The sequence below is a fragment of the Amborella trichopoda genome, chromosome 6 (assembly GCF_054954075.1).
Source record: "Amborella trichopoda isolate Santa Cruz 75 chromosome 6, AtrichopodaSantaCruz75HAP2 v2.0, whole genome shotgun sequence".
Classification (NCBI taxonomy): Eukaryota; Viridiplantae; Streptophyta; class Magnoliopsida; order Amborellales; family Amborellaceae; genus Amborella; species Amborella trichopoda.
The window spans coordinates 11,421,383-11,446,426 of NC_142341.1; the positions used below are offsets into that span (position 1 = coordinate 11,421,383).

General features: G+C 36.8%; 1 protein-coding gene across 9 annotated transcripts; it reads right to left on the reverse strand.

The window, feature by feature from the left end:
• Positions 1 to 479: 479 nt before the first annotated feature.
• Positions 480 to 20,931, reverse strand: SSP5 (SCP1-like small phosphatase 5). 9 transcript variants are annotated; one of them, XM_088868586.1, is made up of 8 exons: positions 20,855 to 20,931; positions 14,762 to 15,247; positions 14,379 to 14,527; positions 12,478 to 12,574; positions 6,174 to 6,740; positions 4,446 to 4,783; positions 3,720 to 3,912; positions 480 to 734 (listed from the first exon to the last, which is right to left on the reverse strand). In XM_088868586.1, the coding sequence occupies exons 2-8, from the start codon at positions 14,916 to 14,918 to the stop codon at positions 715 to 717; spliced, it is 1,521 nt and encodes a 506-aa protein (XP_088724712.1). In that variant the 5' UTR covers positions 14,919 to 15,247; positions 20,855 to 20,931; the 3' UTR covers positions 480 to 714. The 9 variants fall into 9 exon arrangements, with proteins under 9 accessions (XP_088724712.1, XP_020525454.1, XP_011624894.2 ...); XM_020669795.2 differs by having other exon boundaries at positions 14,762 to 15,289; XM_011626592.3 differs by lacking the exon at positions 480 to 734 and adding an exon at positions 2,268 to 2,618.
• Between the last annotated feature and the right edge of the window lie 4,113 nt (positions 20,932 to 25,044).

The window sequence follows — 25,044 nt, forward strand, 5'->3', positions numbered from 1 at the left end:
TATACCTATTTTTTCGCCATCCTAACAATTTTTTAAAAAAATAAATGAAAATACTGAGTTTTAGTTTTTAAAAAACTGAAATGAAACTAAATTCGATTTTTCAAAAACTGCAATGCTCAAAATATTAGCATGAGAGAAAAAAAGAGGCAATAGAGGGAGAGAAACAGTTGGGTTAGAGAAAGACAGGTGATAGAGAGTGAGAGAGTGTTTTCCCTAGCTTCATTTTCCCCTTGCGAGGGGAGATAGCACAGGAAACCATGCAATGGAATCACATAGCCTCAAGCAACCAAATTTCGAAAAATTTTCTTAAAAGGAAGAAGTACCCAAAAAATGGCAACACATTGCATGATAAAAAGGGAAAAGGTTCTAGGAATACTGAATCTTAAGAAGGAATAACTGTGAAAAATGGAGCTCGAAAAATGGGCTAGCAGTGGAGAGGATTCTAATTTTTTTTTTTTTTGCACATAATGAACGGCGAGTTTTCATAGGAATTTTTGCCGAGATTTAGCATTAAACCAGATGATTCAAGCATGCTGTATCAACATTTCTTCTGCAGTCTCATGTACCCTGCTGCGCACATGCTTAAGAATAAATATGGCAAAGCAGAAGAAGAAACAGGAGATATGTGGAATTAAATTGCCCTTCATACAAGCTCTTCTGCCTTTTGCAATCACAAGCGACATGCTGCACACATACTTATAAATGTATGTGAAATCACCACCAAGGAATCCAGGCTGTAGCATATGCATCAAAGTTCTGTGAGAATTTCTATCTTCCCATTTCATTTGGTAACACAAGTCATCAACTATGCAAATATTATATAGGAATATTCAGTGAGTTAAGGTCAATCCTTTTCAAAATCAACGGGCACTTTTATCCATTTTTCAAAAAGAAGGAGAGAGAGATTGTTTTTCACATAAAGATAATTTTCCTGGTTTTAAGTTCAACATAAATAATTGTCATGGTTTCAAGTTCAACAGAAGAGGAAAAACCATATTCAATTTCATTTCTATTTTTGAAAAATCGAAAATAGGTATTTCCATCTTTTTAAAGAAAGAAATTTAAGATAGTGAAAAACGTGTAATAACGTAAACTTCAAAATAATCTCATAATAATGATAAATATAACGGATATATACATTATTTTTTCAAAATTTTAATCAACGTTAACTTAACCCAATTATATAGTCTTACGTTCCGTCATAAATCCCCATATCTTTTCTCACTACTTTCAACCATATCTTTTTGGAACTTACCTTTTGCCTTTTTTTACCATTCCACTTGAACTAACTCACACCTCTTAACAGGTATTGTACTAAGTCTGCACTACACATGGCCAGTACACCTAAGTACACTTTCCCTCATTTTATCGTCTATTGATGCCACACCTCAATTCTCCTGAATGTATCCATATCAAATTCTATCCCATCTGGTCTTGCCACTTATCCATCTCAACATCATCATATTAACTACACTTATTTTATAAATGTGTTGTTTATTTACCGCCCAATATTCCAACGCATAAAGCAATAATGTCTCACAATCGTCCTATAGAACTTGCCCTTCGGCTTTATTAGTATGCGGTAATCACATAAAGCCTCAATTGCACACCTCAACTTCACCAACCCAACCCTAATTTGTAGATACCCCCGAAAATTCTGACTAAGAAAATTCTTAAGAACTTTGATTTTGAACCCTAATGACCACACAAACCCTAGTGAACTATAGTCAACTTAAACCCAAATTAATTATCCTAACACTATCCAAAACCTACCCCAAGTTGTAGTAATCCCCGAAAGCTTTGTAACAGTCTAAAAATCACTCAAATCGAACCCACCGTTAACAAATTGGTGGCTCAAGGAAATCCACAGAAAAAAAAAATGATCAAAATACCTATGTACACGACATGGAGTGTTTGCACAAGTTGCACGTCTCGATGCGCCGAGCCACACAACTCACTATGAATCACAAGACCTGATGGCCTCGAGTCGGTCATTTTCTGCCTAATTGCTTTTTGATAAGTATATTATAGCAACTTAAAATGAAATATCCCATAAAATCTAAAATATACTTTTTTTAAAAATAAATCTAGACCCTTGGATTAAATTAACTACTTTCAAGTCTAACCCTACTCAAAACCCATAAATACCCCCTTTAAAATCACAGGAAATGACACCAAAAATAGCCAAAAAAGAAAAGAAAACAGTTACGAAAAGCCCCAGTAATTAATCCCAAATTTTGTAATAAACCTAAAAGGCAACAAATCCCTAAAAAAAAAAAAAATAACCATCTCTTATCCTTAAAAATAATTAGCGATGTACATACCTAGCTCCCTAACCCTTTCTAAGTCTTAGAACTCTTACATCTATGTTACATAACCCAAGATCCAACAAAATTCAGCAAAACACATGATTCCTCTGTAAAGACACGTTTCAATTGATAGACTTCCTTAAAAATATGCCATTCTTTTCCAAAATCATGGAAAACACCAAGCTCGTATCACCGTGCACCAAGCAAGCACACCAGCCCTGGGCAGCGACTGAACGTTTGAAATTCAACTGACGCTTCTTTGGTTTAAGCTATCTTTAAGGCCAAAGAATACGGATATACAATCCAAATCTGGCCAAAAAGTAAGGATAAACGCGTTAGCCCCGATTACATAGTTCTCAACCATCAGTGGATAAATGTCTTTTAAGTGGTGTGGGCTTCAACATTGTTCAACATATTGAAAATTGCAACATTACCTCCCAATTCCATTCCCAGAGCTGAACAACAAATAAAGCTCAAAAAAAACATCATAGAAAATAAAGTTGGACATTTTCTACGTACTGTTATTTGATCTAGAAGAAAGCATTAACAGAAAATGAGACCAACAGTTACTGAATCAATTAAAAATGAAATTCTCCACAATTGAGATGTTAAAGCATTCCATGATCCTCAAAATTAAGAGATTACACATAGCACAAGAAAAGATGGGCATGTTATCATGAGGGACAGTAGCAAATGATCTATATGACCAATCAATGGGAGGACAAACATGTTCTGGTCGATCCTATTCCAACCACCATTGACCCAGTGGTAGGACGGTGTTTACTCATGACCGTAGATTCTAGATGGTCATGTGGATCATTGTACAGCTCCTCGCCTAGAAGTTTTTTGGGGATGGCAATGGACCCAAACCCAACCTGGGACCCAATGGATAGCCCCGACCACATCCAGGTATGGGTCAAAAAATTAGACCCAACAAGTCACGTCTGGGTCTGGGTCTGGGTCCAGATCCTGCATTATATTTTCAAGTCCCAATTTATAAAATATATTTGAATATATCAATATTTTAATTTTTGGTTTGGGTCAGCTCCGGTCGGGTCCAGATCCCACATTATATGTTTTGGTCATGGTCCAAATCCGGTGACTTCAAGTCCAGTCGGGTCCGGGTCCAGGTCCAGGTCCACTTGGAGACCTGACCCCGTTGCCAATACATGGTTTTCAAAGACACTGAGCATATAAAGCAGCTTCAGCATTTACACGCCCTCATAGAGTAGGTGAGGGCAGGAGACCAAGCATCAAGCTGTCTTTATGTGCATGCCTTGCCTAGGTGCGCATGCGTGCGTGTGTGTGTGTGAGAGAGAGAGAGAGAGAACAAGAACATACAAAGTCATATAACAGTCAGCATAATTCAAAACAAATTTCAACAGTTCCTACTAAAAGGGTCTCCTTTACCCAAGGTAGTTAAAGGATCAACAGCAGCAGCTATCTTCTGCCTCAGATTGAACTTCTGTGCAATCAAGGGGCGCACATCCTCCACACCAACCAAGCTCTCCAAGAAAGGAAGCAAAGAAGGCAAAGCAGAATCACATCGATCATCAAACCAACTTTCAATTGGAATGCCATTATCAACTTGAAACCCAAATGCCTGAACCAATAACAGAACATAAACTTAAAATCTTACTCATTCAATCTCTGTCATTCCATAAAAATTTAAATTTTAAAATAAAAAATTCAATTTCCAGAAAATAATTTCTTGTCCATAGTGTTTAGCACAACTATGTAACTCTCTTGATCATATGCCTTCTAAATACACATGAAAAAAGATCCACTAAGATGCAGGCTGTGGGGCAAACATCCTCATCGCCCAAAAAAAAATACAGGCCCGAAAAAACACGTTCCATGCAAATCAACTTTACTCAGCACTATTTTTCCTTATCCAATGGAGTGCCCAAACTAATGCCAAGTGAAACAAACAAAATCCAGAAATAATAAAACATCATATCCGACTCCAAATGGGATTCATCCTCCTCTAGTCTGACAGAGGAATTAGTATCCACTTCCCTCAGCAGGACCATATGGTAGATGCCACTTTAGAGTTGTGCATAAAACACTGAAGAATGGCATACTTTTGAAAGAACAAAACAAAGAGAAAGGAGCAAAAGCAAGAAAACAGCTGACCTGCGGAGAATTATCAATAATAGCAACTTGTGCCAAATCTCGCCCTAGAACTGTGAGATCTTTGAGGTAGTTACCATCCACCACAACACAGGACTCACGATATACACGGTGGCGAAAGACCTTCCTTTTTGGGTCAAGAACATTCAGAAGTTGCTCTGCGTATATGCTTTGGCTGGCAGTAAAGACAATGATCTCAAACATGCTCACAATCCTATCCATAAAGTCCCTAAGATGGGGCCTGCATCGAACATAGACGGTGTGCTCTCTGTCATTGAAGTTCACAGGAAATGTGAAATCAGCATCTTCACAATACTCCAAAGTTGAGTGCACCAGTGTCTCTGCCAAATTCAGGTAAAATGATGGAATTAGTAGGATCTCTTTTGATTACAAAAGGCATGTCATTGATTTATCGTGAGTAGAGACTATTGACAACCAACTACAGTTTGGGCTCTTGAAAGATGCCAATGTACGTGTTGCAAGCACTAGAATCATGAATACCTTTCAAAGGGATCGTTACAAATGACGAAAACATGAGAAAGATGAAAACAGAAAAACTTAACATATATAACTAATGAGAACCCTGAATTCATAGCTTGTCCCAACAATTATGTCCATGATATTCAAAAACAAGGTCTTAGATACAAAGTAATCAGTAAATACGGTTGAAAATTTATTGAAATTCCAGATAAGAAAAGCAAACTAGTGGTATGGGTTTATACATATCACTAGCAATGTCGATGGAAAAACTGAAAATAAGAAATAAGAGAACCATCATGGGGAAAGTGTTCAAAAATAAACCCCAGTAAATAAATATACTATATATAGATATATATCTATATATATATATATATATATATATATATATATATATATATAAAAAAAAATAGAAATGATCTAACGCAACAGTTGTATAGTAGTATAATGCAACCACACCTCTAGAAAACCATATTTTTGGCATTTATATGACCCCAAATTTTGCACACACATTCTCTTCATCCTCATAATCAATCCTCTGAAAAAAAAAAAAAATTCAATTTGCACCCTAACCCTAGATATGGTCAAAATTAATACCATCCAACAATGAATCTCGACCATCTATTTGGTGAATTTCAAGATCTAGGACTTAACAAATTCAAAATCACTTTTTTGTTTTTTAGCATTATTAATCTAATGACAACAACACCATATAAAAATTTTAGGAATAAAAAAATCCTTCTGAGACCTATATCTAACCATCTAAATAAAATGGACGGCTTATATTAATTGGGCTAGAATGAAAACTTTCTATAGCATTTTTTTCAAAATTTTCTTTTTAGTGATTGCTCTTCAAAATGAAAAGAGTGTACCTTTAAAAATTTGTGTCAAACAAAAGTCTCTAACATAGTTTTTAAAGATGGTTGCATTATACTACTATACAACCGTTGTATAAAATCATTCCTCAATATATATATATATATATATATATATATATATATATATATATATATATATATATATAACCTCTCAAGAATGGCAGAATATACATGACAGTTTTACAAAGACTATAGTAGCAAATAGAAACCCAATATACAAAATGATAAAACTAAGAAGCAAAAGAGCCATCCCATTAAAGATTGACATAAAATATGATATGTGCCAGTTCTAACCATGATATTAAGTACAAGAAAAAAATACTTTTGAAGAAAAAACTCAAAGACACTAATACAAGGAGAACAAACATTTTCTCACCATCCAAATCTAAAACAAGAGTGATACGAGGACACCTCCGTGTTTGTTTTGGTAGCAGCATAGGCCGCAAAGTGGGGACCACCACTGACAGTTCAGGTAAATTCTTTATGAATAAGTATGGATCGAAGTCGTCAATTTCATCATCATCACAGTCGTCTTCAACATACGGAGACACAGATACTTGGCTTGGCTCATCAGTGCACTCCAATTTTGAACTTTGTATTGCAAGGTATAGATATGGCCTTTCAGAAGCTGAAATGTTCCTTTCGACCAATTCACCTTCACAACTACAAACTCCATCAGCATCATTCATAAGACATCTCTGAGTGCAATTAGCATGCCCCTCATACTCTTCAAGAGGTCCTGTGTTTGAAGTGTCCACCACATCACCTGGAAACATTGTATTCCCTGCCACACTAAGATCTCTCGAAAATTGGATATGCTGCTCTTTTGCCAGTGAATCACAACCATCCAAAGGAACAACACTGTTAGATGTGTCATCTTTTTTAACACCATTTGGATGGTCCATTGTTTGGTTGTCACTCTTGAAATACTTAATAAAATCCACTGCAAAATGGAAAAGAGCATCTTATCAGGCAGAAGTCATCAGACCTTAAGGAATAAAACTATAATGATTTCCTGACTACACAACACAGGTAAGAAATGCACTTATATGAGACAGAACAAAAAAGAATGTGTAGTTATAATGATCTCGGAGCTCAGAAAATTTTATTAGCATCTAATGTCGTAGAGTATAATAGTATATAATTTGGAGAGGATAAGGCATAATTCTTGCATGAAAGTCCCATAAATTTTTTGTAGAATAAGAAAGACTCAAGAAAACACCATCTTAGGAAGCAACCTAATGAATCTTCCAAGTCGCAAAGAACAGATACACGATATCTTGCACATATAATGGTTTGCCAAAACAACTAGAAGGATTTCCTGACTTTGGGAAAAGCACTCTTGTTTTACAATGGATACACAAAGACACCCTCAGCATAACATGCAATGCAAGTGGGGTCCAGGCCCAGTTGATAGTGTTTCAAAGGATCTTGGTGAAGGATGAAGAGGTAAACGAAAGGTGGAAAGTTTATTTTCAAAAATTATTAAATGATGAGCACAGTAGAAAGAACTATTGGTATAAAAGAGGGCGGAGGTCATAGATACATACATAGGATTAGGATATCGGAAGTGAAAGAAGCTTTGAAAAGAATGAAGATAGGAAAGGCTTTAGGACCACATGGATCCTGATAGAGGCTTGAAAGTGCATGGGGGAGATTGGCATTGATTGGATGACGAAGCGGTTCAACAAGGTGTTGATAACAAAGAAAATGTCAGACAAATAGAGAAAACGTATTGTGGTACTTATGTACAAGAATAAAAAAGACATACAGAATTGCACGAACTATCGAGGAATCAAGCTTATGAGTCGTACTATGAAGCTTTGGGAGAGAGTGATTAAGCAACGACTAAGGCACGAAACAAGTGCATCTGAGGACCAATTTGATTTTATGCCATGCAGGTCAACAACTGAGGCTATTTTCTTACTTAGGCAACTGATTGAGGAGTTTAGGGCGTATGGAAAAGACCTCCACACGGTCTTTATTGATCTAGAGAAAGTTTATGATAGAGTGCCTCAAGATGTGATTTGGTGGGTCTTAGAAAAGAAAGGAGTCTCCGAACACTACATCAACTTGGAGAGAGATATGTACGATGGAGTGCTTACTAGTGTATGAATAACTAGTGGGAAACAAGTGAGTTTTCGATAACAATAGAACTACATCAAGGGTCAACTTTGAGCCTGTAGCTCTTTGTCTTAATTATAGATGACTTAATTAGGCACCTACAGGATGAGGTACCATGGTGCATGTTGCTCGGAGATGATATAGTTTTGACCAATGAAACTTAAAACGGCGTCAACACAAAGTTAGAACTTTGGAAGGATGCTTTAGAATCTTAAGGTTTTTAAAAGTAGCTGGACTAAGACAAAATATATCGAATGCAAGTTAAGTAATAATAGGAGTAGAGATGAGAAAGTAGTTAAGATTAACGGCCAAGAAATATCAAAAAGACCGCACTTTTGATATCTTAGGTCGATAATTCAAGAAAATGGAGAGATTGAGGAAGATGTCGCACACAGAATTAAAGTTGGGAAGACGAACTGGAGATATGCAATCAGAATTTTATGTGATCGCCGCATACCAATGAAGCTGAAGGGCAACTTGTATAGGATAACTGTCAGACCAGCTTTGCTTTATGGGGTGGAATGTTAGGTGTACAGAAAATAATATACCCATAGAATGAGTGTAGCAAAGATGAGATGTTGAGATGAATGAGTGGCAAGACAAGAAGTGCTAGAATTCAAAATGAATCCATTCAGGAAAATTTAGGTGTGGCACCAATATGTGATAAGATGAGAAACAGTAGACTTAAGTGGGCTGGCCATGTTTGGCACAAACCTAGTACAGCACATGTTAGGAGGTACAAGTTAATTCAAGTAGAAGCCTTGAACAGAGCAAAGGATAGGCTCAAAGGGGCATGGTTGAAAGTAGTCCAAAAAGATATGAGGACTTATGGCCTCATTGAGGGTGTGGCACTTAATAGAGAAGAATGACGAACTAAGATTCGTGTAGCCAACCCCAGTTAATTGGGAAAAGGCTATGACGATAATGATGATTGTAGTTTTGAGTGAGAATCTCTAATGATTTCTTCCCCACATGGGTGATGTTTAGGTAAAGGGCAAAACGATACTTGGTTCCTCATGAATTTTGCTACTCCAACTAAAATATCTTCAAATTCTTGTTTTATCGATGAAGGCATCTGAGCATATTTACCAACAATATATTGCCAGTTAGTTGCTTTAGGAGTTAGTTTAACCATAGGCCAGCTTGTTTACCACGACTGGTTTCTTTGTCAACCAGAAAGGATCCCTAAAAAGATTTTTGAGGAGTTGTCTTAGTTAAGTAGACCAGTGGTTTCTACCCCAAACAAAACATGGGTAGATTTTTTTTTTTTTTTAAAGAGAAAAAAGCATAGGTAGATTTTATTCATTTATTTATTGGGTAAATATTTGTTTATTTATTTACTCTATTTTTTATTGGTTAGTTAATTTCAAATATGGAACCTCAAACAAGTGTATTAGATTTCACATCAAGAATTTGGAGGCCACAAACAAAAAATCCCTTTGACATGAAAATTTTGAGGAAATCACTTGAGAACTTTTCAAGTGGAAAAATAAACTAATCTGAACAAAAACATGGGGCAATAGAATCAGAAGTAACATATAGAAGCAACAATGAGATATAACATAGCTAGACCCCTACGAGTAGGGGACAATTCAGATCCTTCCATCTTCCTACATGAGTTAACCCATTGATGTGGGATTATTGAAACAATATTCGAGGGACACGGTGATTCCGTAAGTGACAAAGAGACTGAACTCCTTTGGGAACTCAGAACTATCATCCAAGCTATTTTTCCTAACATTCACTTCATGCCCTTGCTTGGGATGCAAGTTTAGTGGTAGCTTCGAAGGGATCTTCAGAGTCAAGCAAAGTAACACCATACTCTCCTTCTCAGGAATCACAGGCATCATTGACTAAATCATGATAAAACTCATGGCAATCATAGAAGGCCTAAAAAGATCCGACCAAACCTAGGGATGTCACCTAATTGTTGAAGGGGATTCCAAGAACACCATCGCTTGGGCGTCCCAATCCACACCCCAACCTTGAAGATTATCACACATCTTCAACCATATTTTCCACCTTTGCAGTACAACTTCAGCCTCGACTGAGTGAACCTCGAGTGATCGCACAACATCTTGAAGAGCACATAAACACCAACCCCTTTCGTCCATATACTACTAACGATTTTTACCATATTCCTCGACAAGGTCCCCTCTGTTTTTGTCGTAGAGAGAGCTCCTAAACCTATAATTTTTTGCTATTCCTTGCTATGCAATTTGCCATTGTACTAAGAACACCTAACCCATGGATGGCAACAAACTCACAGACATACAGACACAGAAACAGATAGACTAAAACACATACACAAACACGCACGCATGTGTGCACACACAAACACACATTCTATTGTTTTTATCCCTCAAAAAACAATACATAGACATTCTTTGGTTCTCGTCCCTCAAAAAACAATAGATGACGTTCAAACAGTGGTGTGAAAGGTAGTTTTACTAGAAATAGAGACCCCAAATAAATGTTTTAATGGTAATTTTGTCAATGGCAAACAGAAAGTTTCTTCACTCTAAAATTTCAAAACCTGAAAGAGGGAGCGAGTTCGCAAATTGTTTATGCAGTTTGCCATATCCTTTTCCCACATGAAACTCCCTCCCTCCCTCCCTCCCTCCCCATATATGTATACATAATGAGGTAAGGAAGCCTTGGCACTTACACTGTTCTCTTCAGAATAGAGGAAAAGCTCCCCCATCCCCACCATGCCTGAGTTAACAAAGAGAGGAAAGCTCCCCATCCCCACAATGTCTGAGTGAACCAAGCTAGATCTTCACATAGCCATGCTCCCCACTATTGTATGATTCAAAGGAAAGGTGCAAGGACAATGGAGGGGCGAGTTCCCCTATCCTTGCCATAGCTAGATTGAACCCTAGCCATACTAGATTGAACCCTAGCATTGCAGCCATGGTTAGGAACAATTTTTTGCCATGGTAAGGTTGGTTAGCTGGCTCCTTTTTGTTTCTAAAATTTTTGGTGAGATTGAAAACTAGGGCCAAGAAGTTTTAACACACACACAGAGAGAAGCCTCCATAATGGGGTTTTTTCATGAAACTGTGGTGGGTTGGAAAACCACAAATGGTTTTTTTTTTTTTTCTGAAAGTTTTCAAAGCATACGACTTTGATTCTTTTGTAATGAATTCACTGTTGATCATGTATTTCAAATGTCAATGTTCAAATGGTGTGCAAGATTCATTTGATAGAATCCTTCAAAACTGTGGTCACTTTGAACAGCAACTTTTCCAGAATGGACGTCATCACACAAGGCTTTGTGCATTGATTTCGTTAATACCCACTATGTCTAGTTAATAAAACAGAAAGAAAAAAGGAAAAGCGAGGCAAGGGGAGGGGAGGTAGAGAGAGAGAGAGAGAGAAGTATAGGATGGAGGAGAGAGTGGGGTTTGGAACAAATAAGAGAACTCCTCCCAAATGAAATTTAAAATTTTGACACCGAAAATGAATTCTTATATAAGGACATTAATTCCCTTCCTCGATTTTTACAGGCAAGGAATTTTTGATGGGGCATATGCTTGCCAAATGCTAAATGATATATGCATACACACGCATGCCACACATTTGCACATATAATCACTTACCTTCAATAAAAAAAATAGTCATTGACTTCCTTTCCCAAGGAAACAGTACTGGACTAGTCACCTCGGTCAGAGTTCTTTTCCTTTTAACAAGAACTAAAAAGACATGGTACTCAAATACATTAGAGGAAGTTAAGAATACCGGTTATTATTTATGGGTTTAAGTTGGCTCCTAGAGGAGTAAGTTCTCACTAAATTATGTTGTCTCAGAAGTAGCTTCCCACAAAAGTAAGCTGAAACACTTGGTCACTCACCAAGATTTTCTCTTTTGGAAATGCTTACCAGGGTGGATGATTGCTCGTGAAACCAAAACAAATGAAAATTGTGTTTTTCGTACAAGGAAAACAAGAGTGCTTCTTATGGATCTCAAGTCTCAGTCACCCAAACTTTTCACCTAGGCTTACCAAGGCCTCTTTCAGACTGCTTCGAACACTAAATATCAAAGACCATCCTCCCCTTGGCTTAAGGCAAATGCCTTCCATGTTCAATGACATGAGGACTATTGGTCGCTTCCCCAGTCTAGGAAAGTCATTAAGGACATAACATTCACCCTTCGCTTGGAATAGACCAACAATAAGAACACATGAAAATGCAAAAAAACAATTTCCACCTAGATGTATCAAGAAGCACAAATATTACAAATATAGGAACTCAATACACTGCAGAAAACCAAATTGAACAATAAAGAAATCAGAGATGACGAATAGTAGAAAATGCAAAATTGATCACCCATGCAAAATATAATCTGAAAAACTATTTCACTCCCACAATACGGCCCATACAGAAGTCAAAATCTTCAAAACAACAGTCTGGAATTCATGCAACCATCCATGGGGCTATTTTCAATGAATACTATTATGAGAAAATGTCAACTTCATATAAAGCACAAATTGGATCATGGAAATAAGCAAAAACATTGCAAGTCAATAATACTCTGAGAGAGACCACTTATCCAACCTCTATGAGGAATGCTACATCCATTATCTGCAGACATGTGAAAGCCAGGAGAAAATATTGTCTCCAAAACACATTGAACATTTCTTTGTGGAAAATCCTGCAAAAAATTCAATATCACGAACTATTACACCAAACAAAATCTAACGACAGAAAAAGGGAGCAATACAGGTTTGGCATCAGAAAACGTGAATAAATTCACAAGTAATAAAATCAAACAGAAAAACTGAAAAACTATGTGAACAGTTAGATGAGGAAGGCATTGATTATAGGGGTGGCAATGGACCCGTACCCGACCCGGACCCAGCCGGTATACCTGACTCGGGTCCGGATATGGGTCCAAGTTTTGGACCCACGAGTAGGGTCCGGATCCAAAACTATATACTCGAACAGTCCCGGGTCCAGGTCCGGGTACGGGTACGGCTATACCAGACCCGGCGGGTACCTAGACCCGAACTTTTAAATAATAAAAAAATACTAAGTCCCAACACAAATCCGTAACCCTAACTTTGATCATTCCCACTTTTCAGCCAAACCCCAAACCCTTGCAGCTTTGCCTCCCTCTCTGCAACTCTCGTGACTTGGCATCCCTCTCTGAAACCCTCATGGCCTCGCCTATCTCTAAGTCCTTAACCCAAACCAAATCCTGAATCGCTATTACAGACCTCTGCACTTGTGGTTCTCGTTATGGAGGGAAGGGGAACCTGTGGTGGTGGCTATGTTGGTCGTTGAAAGACAAAGGGAAAGAGACGAAAGAAACAGGGGAACCCTATAAATCTATAGAGCCAAAGAAGAGATACTTATGCACTATCTTTGGTAGCCCTGGCAGCTTTGGTGAATCACTCTCTCTCTACTTTTCCTTCATCCGCAGCACTGGCAAACTCTCTTTAACCAATCAAGTGCCTGTTCTGCCTTGGTCATGGCCAATCCAACGGACCAGAGCCTTTCAGATTGGAAATTGACGACCAAGAGGTGGAAGTCTTGTAGATCAGAAATTGACGACCGAGAGGTGGAAGTCTTGTAGATCAGAAATTGACGACCGGAGGTGGAAGCCTTCCCTGATCTGGAAGGTTCTAGTAAAGCAAGTTATGAAGGAGGAGGTGGATGTTCTGATAATGAAGGTCTATCATGGTTCTGGTTTTGGTGTTGTTTAGTGTTTTGATGGTTTTGGTGAAACGTTCAAAGAGAGAGAGAGAGAGAGAGAGAGAGAGAAAGAGATGAAAGTGGCTGAACAAAGTTATAGATGAAGATGGCTAAAACAAGATAGAGAGAGAGAGGAAGATGGCTGCACCAAGAGAAAGAGAGAGAGAGGTGGTCTAGGGTCAGGTCTGAGTACGGGTCCAGGTCCAAAATTATCCGTCGGGTATAGGTAGGTTCAATTTGTACCCGTTGGGTACGGATCCGGGTACATACAGTCAATTTCGGGTCCAAGTCCGGGTCCAGTTGGACCCGACTAATACCCGACTCGTTGCCACCCCTAATTGATTAAAATAAGTTTTGAACATAAAATGCAGAAACATAAGACCAACACAAGTTGTCTCAAATTTCACAATAAACTTGTAAGGACTTCATACATATTATAATTTGATAAGTAAATCTAAATAAAGATCAAAGTTATCCAAGAGACTAAATTATTCCTCGAAGATAATAAGTAACAATAAACCACTACCATTTCCAAAGAATGTAAAGAATCATTGATTGAAAACCAAGACCAGGCTCATACTCACTAGGGTCACGAGAACGGGCTTTAGGCAGAGGTTGTCAAGGTAGCGGATGCTATAATGTGATGTCCAAAGTTATATTTTCACAAGATCCCAAGTTAAAATTCCAAAAACAAAAAAAGATGTTCCGGATTTTACATGCAATAAAGTTGACTATATTTATTCAAACATGATCTGACTCACCTGATGGTCAATAGACTCCCCAGCAACTGTACTAAACGCCACTCGTAAATCATGATCCTTTTCTTCAGACAAAACACGATCAGCATTTCCATCCTCTATGAAGCTAGTGTGGCCAGTTTCCTTGCAACAAAGACGATTTGAAAACCGCACTGGAAAGAATGATAGTATTAGAATTTCTCCAAGAAAAGAATGGTAGCAAATGTTAGAAAAACCGGTAATGGATACATGCTCACATTTGGAACTTGATAGTGAAGACATACATAATCTATGAGCATATGTCTATTAATGTGATAACTTACCATAATTTATAAATAGGAGATCGCAAATCCAAGAAAACAGCCGAAGTGTTAATGTTATAGAAAAAATTGTACTAAACCGCTTACCAATTCTCTGTTTTTTAGCAGAAGACGTAATCAGATCGGTTGCTTCCTTTTCCTTCACAGGGACATGTTGATACACCTTTTTACGATGTCCGCAAAATTTGGGACTGGCAGGCACTCGAGTAACCTTCCTTGACATTACTTTTTTCTTGGTTTTCATTATAAGCAGCAAAGCGACTTAATTCATCTATTTACATTGATAACATTGTCTCACTGAGTAAAGAGCACTCAACCAAGCATTCTTCAAATCAAGATGCAGGAGGGAGCCACATCACGTGATAGATACTTGAAACAAGAATCACTCCACAACAAACAGGCAAACTAAATTATACACAGACAACATGTTAATGCTAGCCAAGGATATACAACACTCAGGTACAATACATCAAATGCTGCACATCATGAAAAAAAACATTGCCCCATAGTTGCTCCAAGAGAAAGACTTCTATTCAGCAATCCTCACTCTTGGAAATTGAAAAGTGACCAAACCTGTTGTTCCACTGAATCAGTTCAGTACTATGGTCCCAAGATCTAAGAAATAAAAAAAAAGTCAAGTGAAAAGAAAGTCAAAATGTGTGCTGTTGCATATAATAAATTCAATAAAACTACCGCAACAATTAGAAATATATGGATCAATACAAGATGGAAAAATAGAACATAAAACAAGTTCGTAAAAAAAAAAACTCCAACAATATCCAGGAGGTATTTCTTTTTTTACCCCACTTTGCAAACCTCAATACTATTTTCTTTTTTATTGTCAAAGACATTCAGCAACTAGTGATACATTTGTTCAAATAACTTTTTCAAAATATCACAAGTACCATGTGACCTACAAAAGAAGATTATCCACCTGGCACAAGTCTATAAGTACATAATAATCCGGTGAACAAAAATGATATGAACCATCGTTTGATCATCAAACATTACCGACACAATTGCAAACATCATCTCAAGTATAGAAACTCACAGATATATATATATATATATATATATATATATATATATATATATATATATATATATATATATATATATATATCTATGAGACTACCAAAAAACAGTTGCTACACTCTTTCATCTGGAAGCAATTATTGCTCCAAAGCAAGAGATTTCAAATTTTGCACAAATGTAATGGACATGCTCATCTGTTAGTCTATCTCTAGCATCAAAACCGCAGCACAGTGCACTGAAAGTGATCTTCTAGGGACCATGTGTGATGCAACCTCTATGCCTGGGTGAATATGAGATTTCAGACTGGAAAAATATGGAGAAGACAGAATTGCAACCCATAGAAATAACCGTATTGGTCCAATGACAATCTCAAGAATCCAAGATTTATAATCCCACATAAATGCAACAATGAGGACAACATTTGCATAGTGCATTTTTCTAAAAAAAAAATATCTTTTTAGTATATTCAATGCACGCAATTACAACAGATGTACCTATTTCACAGGCTCTATGAGACCAATTTCCTTTTGGAGCATAAGTGAGGCCAACTCGAAGACATGGGCCCCAGAGGCCCAAACCACATGGAAGTGATGAGAAATTCATTTCTGACATGTGAATTTACCAATTTCCGCAAGGATAGTTTTACCCTTCCCTTGTAACCAATTCCTCTCCCTTCTTTAACCCGGACCTTTTTATCACCCTTCCTCCCTCCATTAGCATTACTTTCTCCTTGTGTTAGTCCACAATGGGTTTCCTTTCCCTTTCCCCTCTTTCTTTGGCATTATTTCATTTTCTAACTTTTTATTTCTCTATCTTGTAAATTGTTGTTTGTCGACAATCAATACAACCAGATACGTAACCACTTATCATATATGTGAATGTTAATAATAAGTTAATAACAGCACAAAAATTAGAGTCTTGTATGGCAGAGCCATAACAGCTCACCTCTCAACAAGGTGAGAGGCAAGATACAAATGGTTGGCCTTGCCTTGACAAAGGCAATTCCATCTAATAAATCCAATGAAAATGCAAGTGGGGGAAATTGGCTTCTATATTGGAAAGAACATGCGTGGATGAGATTCCATCTCTATTGCAATGAGAAGTCAAAAGACCACCAACTTGCTTGACACCCAAAATGGATCTCAACTCCCTCACAATGGTGTGAACATTTCCACATGCAACTAGCAAAAAAGAAGATCCCTCATTGAACAATGCATCACATGAAACACAGTGGCTAACATCAAGTAAAGGAACTAGCAATATTTCTCTTGGAGTATGCACCAAAAAGCAATTTCAAAAATCCACTACAAAACTCATCATAAATAACTCCTTCAAGTAAATACCAATGTTAACAGGATCGGATCAATGCTCAAACCATCGAAGGGACTGGTCCAGTCAAAAACTATCCAACCAACACTCAGACCTGTAGGACCTTTTCTTTTTCAATATAAAATATTAGAAAATCACTAGAAAAATTTAATAAAACATAGAAATACATAAGGTAAAACCAATGAAATGTTGTTAAAAGTGATTGGCATTTCCAAAATTAGTTGAATAGAACAGGTAAAACCAATCATAATTTTGCTCATTTTAAATGAACTCCAATGCAATAATGTTTTGTTTAGCTTTCTATAGTTAGTTATCTTAACCAATTTTTAAAAAATTGACATAAAAAAGAAATACATTTTACTCCATTTTAATAAAACTATTACACAAAGATGTTATGTTTGAAATAAATTTTCTTCCCAAACTAATGTAGAGGTTTAAAATATTATCATGCAAAAAGGAATAGATCCTACTCAAATTTTAATGAGCTGTCAACAACAAAATGATGAAAAAAAAAGGAACGACTTTTAACAAACTTGATCTTTCTATTTTTTCAAAAAGGAAAGCAAGGTATGGTTTCTTTTTTATCACAATCTTTAAGAACAGTATTCGGCAATAAAAAGTTCCAATGCAATCAAAATGAAAGCAAGGAAAGAAAGTATAAGGTCTCATAAATATTTTGCAATAAATTTTAAAAATATGGGCTAAATTCAACTTTCCCAAAATCAGATAGCCCATTAGAACCAACAAAACTTGTGATCGAACCTGTTCAAACAGTCAAATGCCAGTTTCGACTGATTCTATGTAAATCTTAAGGCTTCCATCAGACCAGAGAAGGTTCTGCTCGCGAGTTCTACCGGTCGGACAGCCATTCCAGTCCAATTTTTAAAACTAAAGTAAATTCTAGCTTCCTTTCTAATTGTAAATACTAATACCTTTAGCCAAATGGATAGTGTCGGGCAAGGTTTCAAAAAAACGGATTGTTGACCCTGATCGACCACCCCCAAAACCGGGTCGAATCGCGAATTGGTGATCTGGATCGAATAATCGTTCCTATCAGCTAGTTTCGGCCTCAAAAGCATTTCAAAAAAATCACTAAAATTTCTTTAAAATCTAGTCTTTTTAAGTTCCAAAAAAATAATGGTATTGCGCTATGGTTTTTTTTTATTTTTACAAAAATATATAAATATTGAGAACTTGTCTTGTGTCTGAGTGTTTGTTGTATTAAGATAATAGGATATCTTATCACAAATAATAGTATTGATTTGGGGTTATTAGGATGATCATCAAGGGAAAAATACGAACCGAACCATGGAAAAGGTATAACAAACACTACATATCTTAACATTACATCCTATTTTCTTTTTATCCAACAATTAATTTTTTATAGGCAATATAAATTAACCAATACCCCTGTCTCTCTCACGTTCCCCATTTCTCTCTCTCTCTCTCATTACGCATATATCTTCCTTTCTCTCTTATTACAATATAAATTTCCCCCATCTCTCTCTCTCTCTCTCTCTCTCTCTCTCTCTCTCTCTCTCTCTCTCTCTCTCTCTCTCTCTCTCTCTCTCTCTGTGTTATTATCTTTTCAATGCCCCCTCTAGTCCCACATCAAAGCCTCACCAAAGCCTCTCTCTCTCTGTTATTATCTTTTCACCGCCTCTTTTTGTCCCACATCAGAGCCTCACCAAAGCTTCACGGGTCAAGGGATTTTAAAAGCGGGGTAGGAAAGAGCATGTCAAGAATGAGCTACCCTAGTAAAGATGAGGTGGCTCATAGAGGCAAGGGTGGTCTTAAAGGTTGAGGGCCATCTTGTATTAATGGGGGTATGGGCTTTTGGATAACAAAAAAATACGTGGCCCACATGACTACTTCTCTATGATAAAAAATTTGAAATTTTAAAAGCGGGTGGGTCCCACCCCCTATTCTATTTAGAAAAAAAATTCAAATTTTTTAACCTGGTTCATAGACGATCCGTACCGGTTCTCTAAGAGAACCAGTCAATTCTGTTAGAGAACTGGTACAGACTAGTTCAAACCATCCCATTTTAGGAGGGGATCGGCCGGTTCCCGATATATTACGCGAACCGGATCGCCTAGGATTTCCAATCTGGATCGAGCAATTCAGATCTGGATCAACGATTTTTTAAACACCGGTATCAGGTCATGTGCTTTCCTACACTCCAAATTTCAATAAAGATATAAGGGGCATTTGGGTGGGGCAGAAAGTGCAATCCTCGATTGCTCTTTCTACTTAAGGCATATCCCTTGTTTGATTATGGGGAAAATGCTCTCTAAAATTGAGAAAAGAGGCACTCAAGGGGGGGACCCTGGAGTGCTAGCAATTTCAGTAAGTTAAATGTGGGAACATAGTAAGTAGCATCCGCTAACAACACCCCCACAGTGAAGTTGGTTGAGTGAAACATGAGCATTTGAACCATTGCATTTTTATCTCTTCTCAACCGAGTTGAACTACCATGGAGAACACAAAAGCATTGTACACAATATGCATGGCAGGTACAAAACAACAAACTACACAGCCAAGTTCAAAAAAAAGGAAAGAGAGTACACACAGCACACCCAAGGTCCCAAAAAAAAGGGGCCGGGGGGGGGGGGGGGGGGGAAGGCTACATACTACACGCAGTTACCTGCTAATCCAAATATTCTTTCCAGGCATCAAACAGCTACATTTGTACATCATTGTGATAAAGTACAAAAATCCCATACCACATTTAGGCAACATCCCATACCCATTTGGTATGATGAATACCCCAGCATATATGGAAGCAGCAAAAAAGAAAAGCAATTGCTGCCAAAATTGCAACAATCATGCACATTCTCAAACTACATACAACATATGTAAAAATTTCTGTTGATCCTGAAATTATTTTCCCAAACCAACGGAATTACACCTTGACAAATTCAATGATCAACCAAAACCACAAAATAATTACTCATACAACTACAATGATAGGGCTCCTCTCAAGAATCCAGATAATATAAAAACTACAGTTAAAATTGAAAAATGCTTCCCCAAACTAACTGGAAATAGAATTCATTAATTTTTATATTAACCAACCAATCATATAATTACACCTAGAGAACTCCAGATAACATGCAGCGTAAGTATCCCAAAGTTCACAACGTTTCTAACCAGAGCTACATCACTCATTGCCATAGGAGCTATAAATAAACCACATTTCTAATCAAAGTATCCTTTTCTAAATACTTCTCAAGTACCAATCTACAGACAATCCACACTAAACCAAAGCTCAATGTACTACCAAACCATGCACCTTCAAAAAAACAAGCAAAAAATGATGCTCAAAGCTTCCTTAAACCATCGAAGCAATAAATGCTAGAAACTTAGCACAACAACAGTAAACCCTAGAAAAATCCTTCTACCTATCTGCAGGTAATCTCACACAAAACCGAAGCTCAAGGTACTAGCAAACCTTCCACCTTCAAAAAAGAGACAAAAAACGATTCTGAAAGCAAGCTTAAAACTATCATATCAATAAATACTCGAAACTAGCTCACACCCTTAGTGCAAATCACTACGAAGACAAAATACACTAGAACACGACCTTTGAACTGAATCCTATAGATTACTTCAGTTCCGGAAAACCAAATCTACAAACCCTAAATTCCAGAAGATACAAAGTCATGCAAACCAAACCAAATCAAGAAACCCTAAAATTCAGATAAAAACAGTAGAATTCATAACAGTCCATGAAATCGAGGAAAACGGCAGTAAACTGCAGTCCAAAATAGTCAAAAACCCTTAAAATATGAGAGGAATACAGTGAAATCATACCAGTAAGGCACCATTAGAGAAGGGCAGAGAGAAAAAGGCGTCACGGGCAAGCGTCAGGCGTCACGCGAGCGTCGCGTAAGACTGTCGGATGGAAAGGGAACACCGTATTTATATTGGCCTTTTTAAAATAAGTGATTTGTTAATTGAACCCTACGTTTAGCTATTCGCACCCAAAAACAATGAAAATGTTATTGAAGTGATCAATATGGAGTGTAAAAAACCCTTGTTTTGGGTGTAAATGGTATAAACATAGGTGGCGATAGAATGCTCTACATAAAAGCAAAGGAGTACGAATTTGACACCACCCCGTCAGAAGGGGGAAGTGTGATGACGAGGATCTTGCTTGAAATTTGAAAGTGAGTATAAAATTTGTGGAAATTTGGAATTTGAAAGTTTTGAATACTTCAACGTGAACGTGGGTCCCAGGATGCCTGGGTATATGGAATGGAGGGAAATTTTGATTTCATGAAATTTGATGACTTGGATGGAGGGGGGTGAAATGTGCCATTTCTCTATGGGAAATGTGTTTTGTGGGCCGGACGGTCGGGAGCTATAACAATTTAAAAATATTTTAAAAATTTAAAATTTTACTTTTTGCATAGAAAAAAATTATATAAATGAGAGGCTCTAAACAATCTATTAAGATGCATCTGAAAAATTCACTAAAAATTATTGTTTTAATGCTGAAAGACTCTCAATTTGATCATCCCAACCTCAAGATACAGGACATGAGAAAAAAAAATTAATTAATTATTGAAAATAGTGCATCTTGTAATGTATTATCTAGAACGTCAATTTTCAAGATTTTTAATTGTTGAAAAATTTAAAGTCTTGAACTTTAAATTTTATTGTTATAAATAAAAATAAATTTTCAGGCCATCATAAAGATTTCAAATATTAAAACAACATATTTCAACATTATTTAAAGGTATGCCCTACTTTGATTGTTTAAAGTTCCGCCTTGTACAAACCACACCCTTTTTTAATATATTCAAGAATACCACTTAAAATTTGGATTTAAGAGGGGAGCACAGATCTACAACATGATGCGATGACTCATAAAAAATGATCCTTCTAAAAATTGGTATGTAAAACTAACATTTACTCTAGGGCTTTGAAAATTGCCAATTCAAATTGATATCACATGTCCTGTATTGGGTTTGATGGGAAACCAAGAAGGGTCCTTGTACTCTTGGACCAGACCCGCCTTACTCTTAGGGTTGGTGGCATAGCTTAGACCAAGCCAGTGGGGAGAGGCTCAACCCTGCTCTCGAACTAGGTGGCTCAACCCTTCCTACTTAATGGGTCCAATAGGGCCGTGTAGAAATGGAACTCTCTTTTTTTTTTAATAACAAAAGATATAATACTATGTAGGGGTCAGAATAGCCCAAGCCATGGCCTTTGGGGCAAGTCTGCCCTGACCATCAGGCCTACATTTCAAGTCAGGACCTACCCATCGATCCAAATTTAATGGACCGACCCAGGGCTATTGAGGGTTGAACAATTGATGTAGAGAACTTGAGAAAATAATAAAGTCGGCAATAAAAAAAAACCAAACACAATCACAATCAAATAAACATAAGGTTTTTTTTCCACACTTAAGCTGCGGTTGCAAAAGCCTGAGTTTTTTTTCTCAATTCAGGAAAATCACGCGACTACATAATTCTAGACCCCAAGCACATATTTAATATTATTTAATGTTTTAGTACAAAAAGTGCCCAAATAAATAATACGTTGACCCATGTATTTGTGGAAAACACATTTTTGGGATTGACATCTTCTTCCATCCTAAGAGGCTATTTGAATCGAGAATGACCTGGGGCCTTGGTGGTAGTATTGTCGAGCATCATGGTGACAATCTCACCAAAGGGTAGGGGCCCAAATGCCCACTGACTTTACCACTTTACTTACCCAAAAAAAAGAGAGGTTATTTGCGTACATTTTAGTAGTAACAAAAATGGAAATAGATTACAAAACAAGTCATCTACCTTTATCCCTCTCTTTGTTTCAAGGTTTTCAAGACCCAGCATTTGAGAGGGGAATTTGATTTGTCAAACTCGCCTCAAAACCATCAATCGTTCTCCCTCTCTCAACCATTTATAGTAAGCTCTACACCTCCCCCCCCCTCTCTCTCTCTCTCTCTCTCTCTCTCTCATCTCAACATTTCCTCTCCCACCGCTAAACAAAAAAAGAGATAAAGAAGCAGGAGCATGGGGCATCTTCTTGGGGTGGATCAAAGGCTCCAAATATATCCTTCCTTTAACGCTAAACTAGTAAGCTCTCCAAAAATTTGTTTTTTTAGCACTTAAACCTCGTTTTGTCATTTTTTGTTATTTTGGGTTACTGCTAGTGATCGATGCGTTAGTTGACAAAGAGCATGATATATTTTTGTCAAATGAGTGATTTGGAGGTTTCTACAGAGATGTTAGATTGCTCATAGAATTAGTTTGGATGATGGTTGTAATATTTTTTACAAATATTCGTTGGTCTGTGTGCCTGCTTTAAGCAAGGAATTACCATGTTTATTCAAGGAGTTACCATTGTTGAATTTTTTAGAGTATTGGATTTTCTTCCCATGTTTATTCAAGAAGTCACCGTTTTATGTATCATATTCATCTTCATCGAAACATATTCTCATCTTTCCACTCTGGGAAGCACAGAGTGTGGGGCATTCATTGGTGGCATGGAGTCTAGACCTGAAGCTACTATTTGAAAGGTTTCTCGATCTGAAAGCTTATTTAAGGATGAGATTGCTCATTGTTTTATGTCACGAATGGCATGTTGAGGACTCAGGGATGGCCAAAATCCGGTGGGTCTTGTCGTAAAAGAATTTGATTCCAGCATTGTAACAAATAAATATTTACAGGGGTCACTATTGTAGAGCATTATCCTGCAGTTTCCATGCTAGAAAAACTAGAGAATCTAGCGAGAAATTATAACGTATAGATCATCTCCCATTTAGTTTAGTGATAAAACAACCAGATAAGATAGGAGGGAGAGAGAGAGAGAGATGGACCAAACTTACTGCACTGGTGGAAGAGAGATGAGAGAGAAGCACAAAGCCCCTTCCATGGTATGAGAGAGAGAAGCACATGGCTTCTTCGATGTTCTGAGAGAGAGAGAGAGGAAGAAAGAGAGATGATTGCACTTTCATTCGAAAAAAATTCAAGTCTAACTTGCATTATTTTGGATGGTAATTTTTGCCTTGACATATGATTATTTTTTTATTTCAACCTAAAAATCTAGCAAAATCTTGTGGTTGTCTTAATGATTAAAAGTCCACTTCACAAGATTTTTGCATTACAGACAAAAAATATTCCAATTTTGGGTACATCCAATCTGGCTTGCTGTTGTAAATTGTTTTAGAATGTATTTATATTTATCTTCTTGATGAGTATTGATTTATTTTATTCAGGTAAATTAAATATAAATTGTATCTTATTGAGAACTCATGGATTTTATGATGTATATTGGGTTTAGATCGATAGCTTTCTGTAAAGCTTTCCTATGCAGCTATTTAGATTGATAGTTCTTTAGGGGTTTTAAACATTAACTCTCTCTCTGGGTTTTTGATAACGTTTTTGAATTCATGATGAGTATTGACTTCTTATTGTAAATTGTTCTTACTAGCTTAAATTGATGTTGTAAATTGTTGCTGTAAAATATTCATGGCTAACTTAACTTGTTGTTGTAAATTGTTTTAGAATGTATTTATATTCTCTTCTTGATAATTTTCTGTAAAGTTTTATGTAAAGTTTGATTGATAGTTCTTTGGGGGTTTTAAACATTAACTACCTCTCTCTCTCTCTTTCTCTCTTTGGGTTTTTGCTAACGTTTTTTAATTCATGATGAGTAATGATTTCTTGTTGTAACTTGTTTTTACTAGCTTATATTGATGTTGTAAATTGTTGCTGTAAAATATTATCGGCTAACTTAACTTGTTGTTGTAAATTGTTTTATAATGTATTTATATTTCTCTTCTTGATGAGTATTGATTTCTTTTATTCAAGTTAATTAATATAAGTTAGTCTTATTAAGAACTCATGAATTTAGTGATGTATATTGGGTTTAAATTGATAGTTTTTTGTATAATTTTCCTATGTAGTTGTTTAGTTTGATAATTTTTTGGGGCTTTGAAACATTAACTCTCTCTCTCTCTTATTTTTTCTAACTTATTCAAATTCATGATG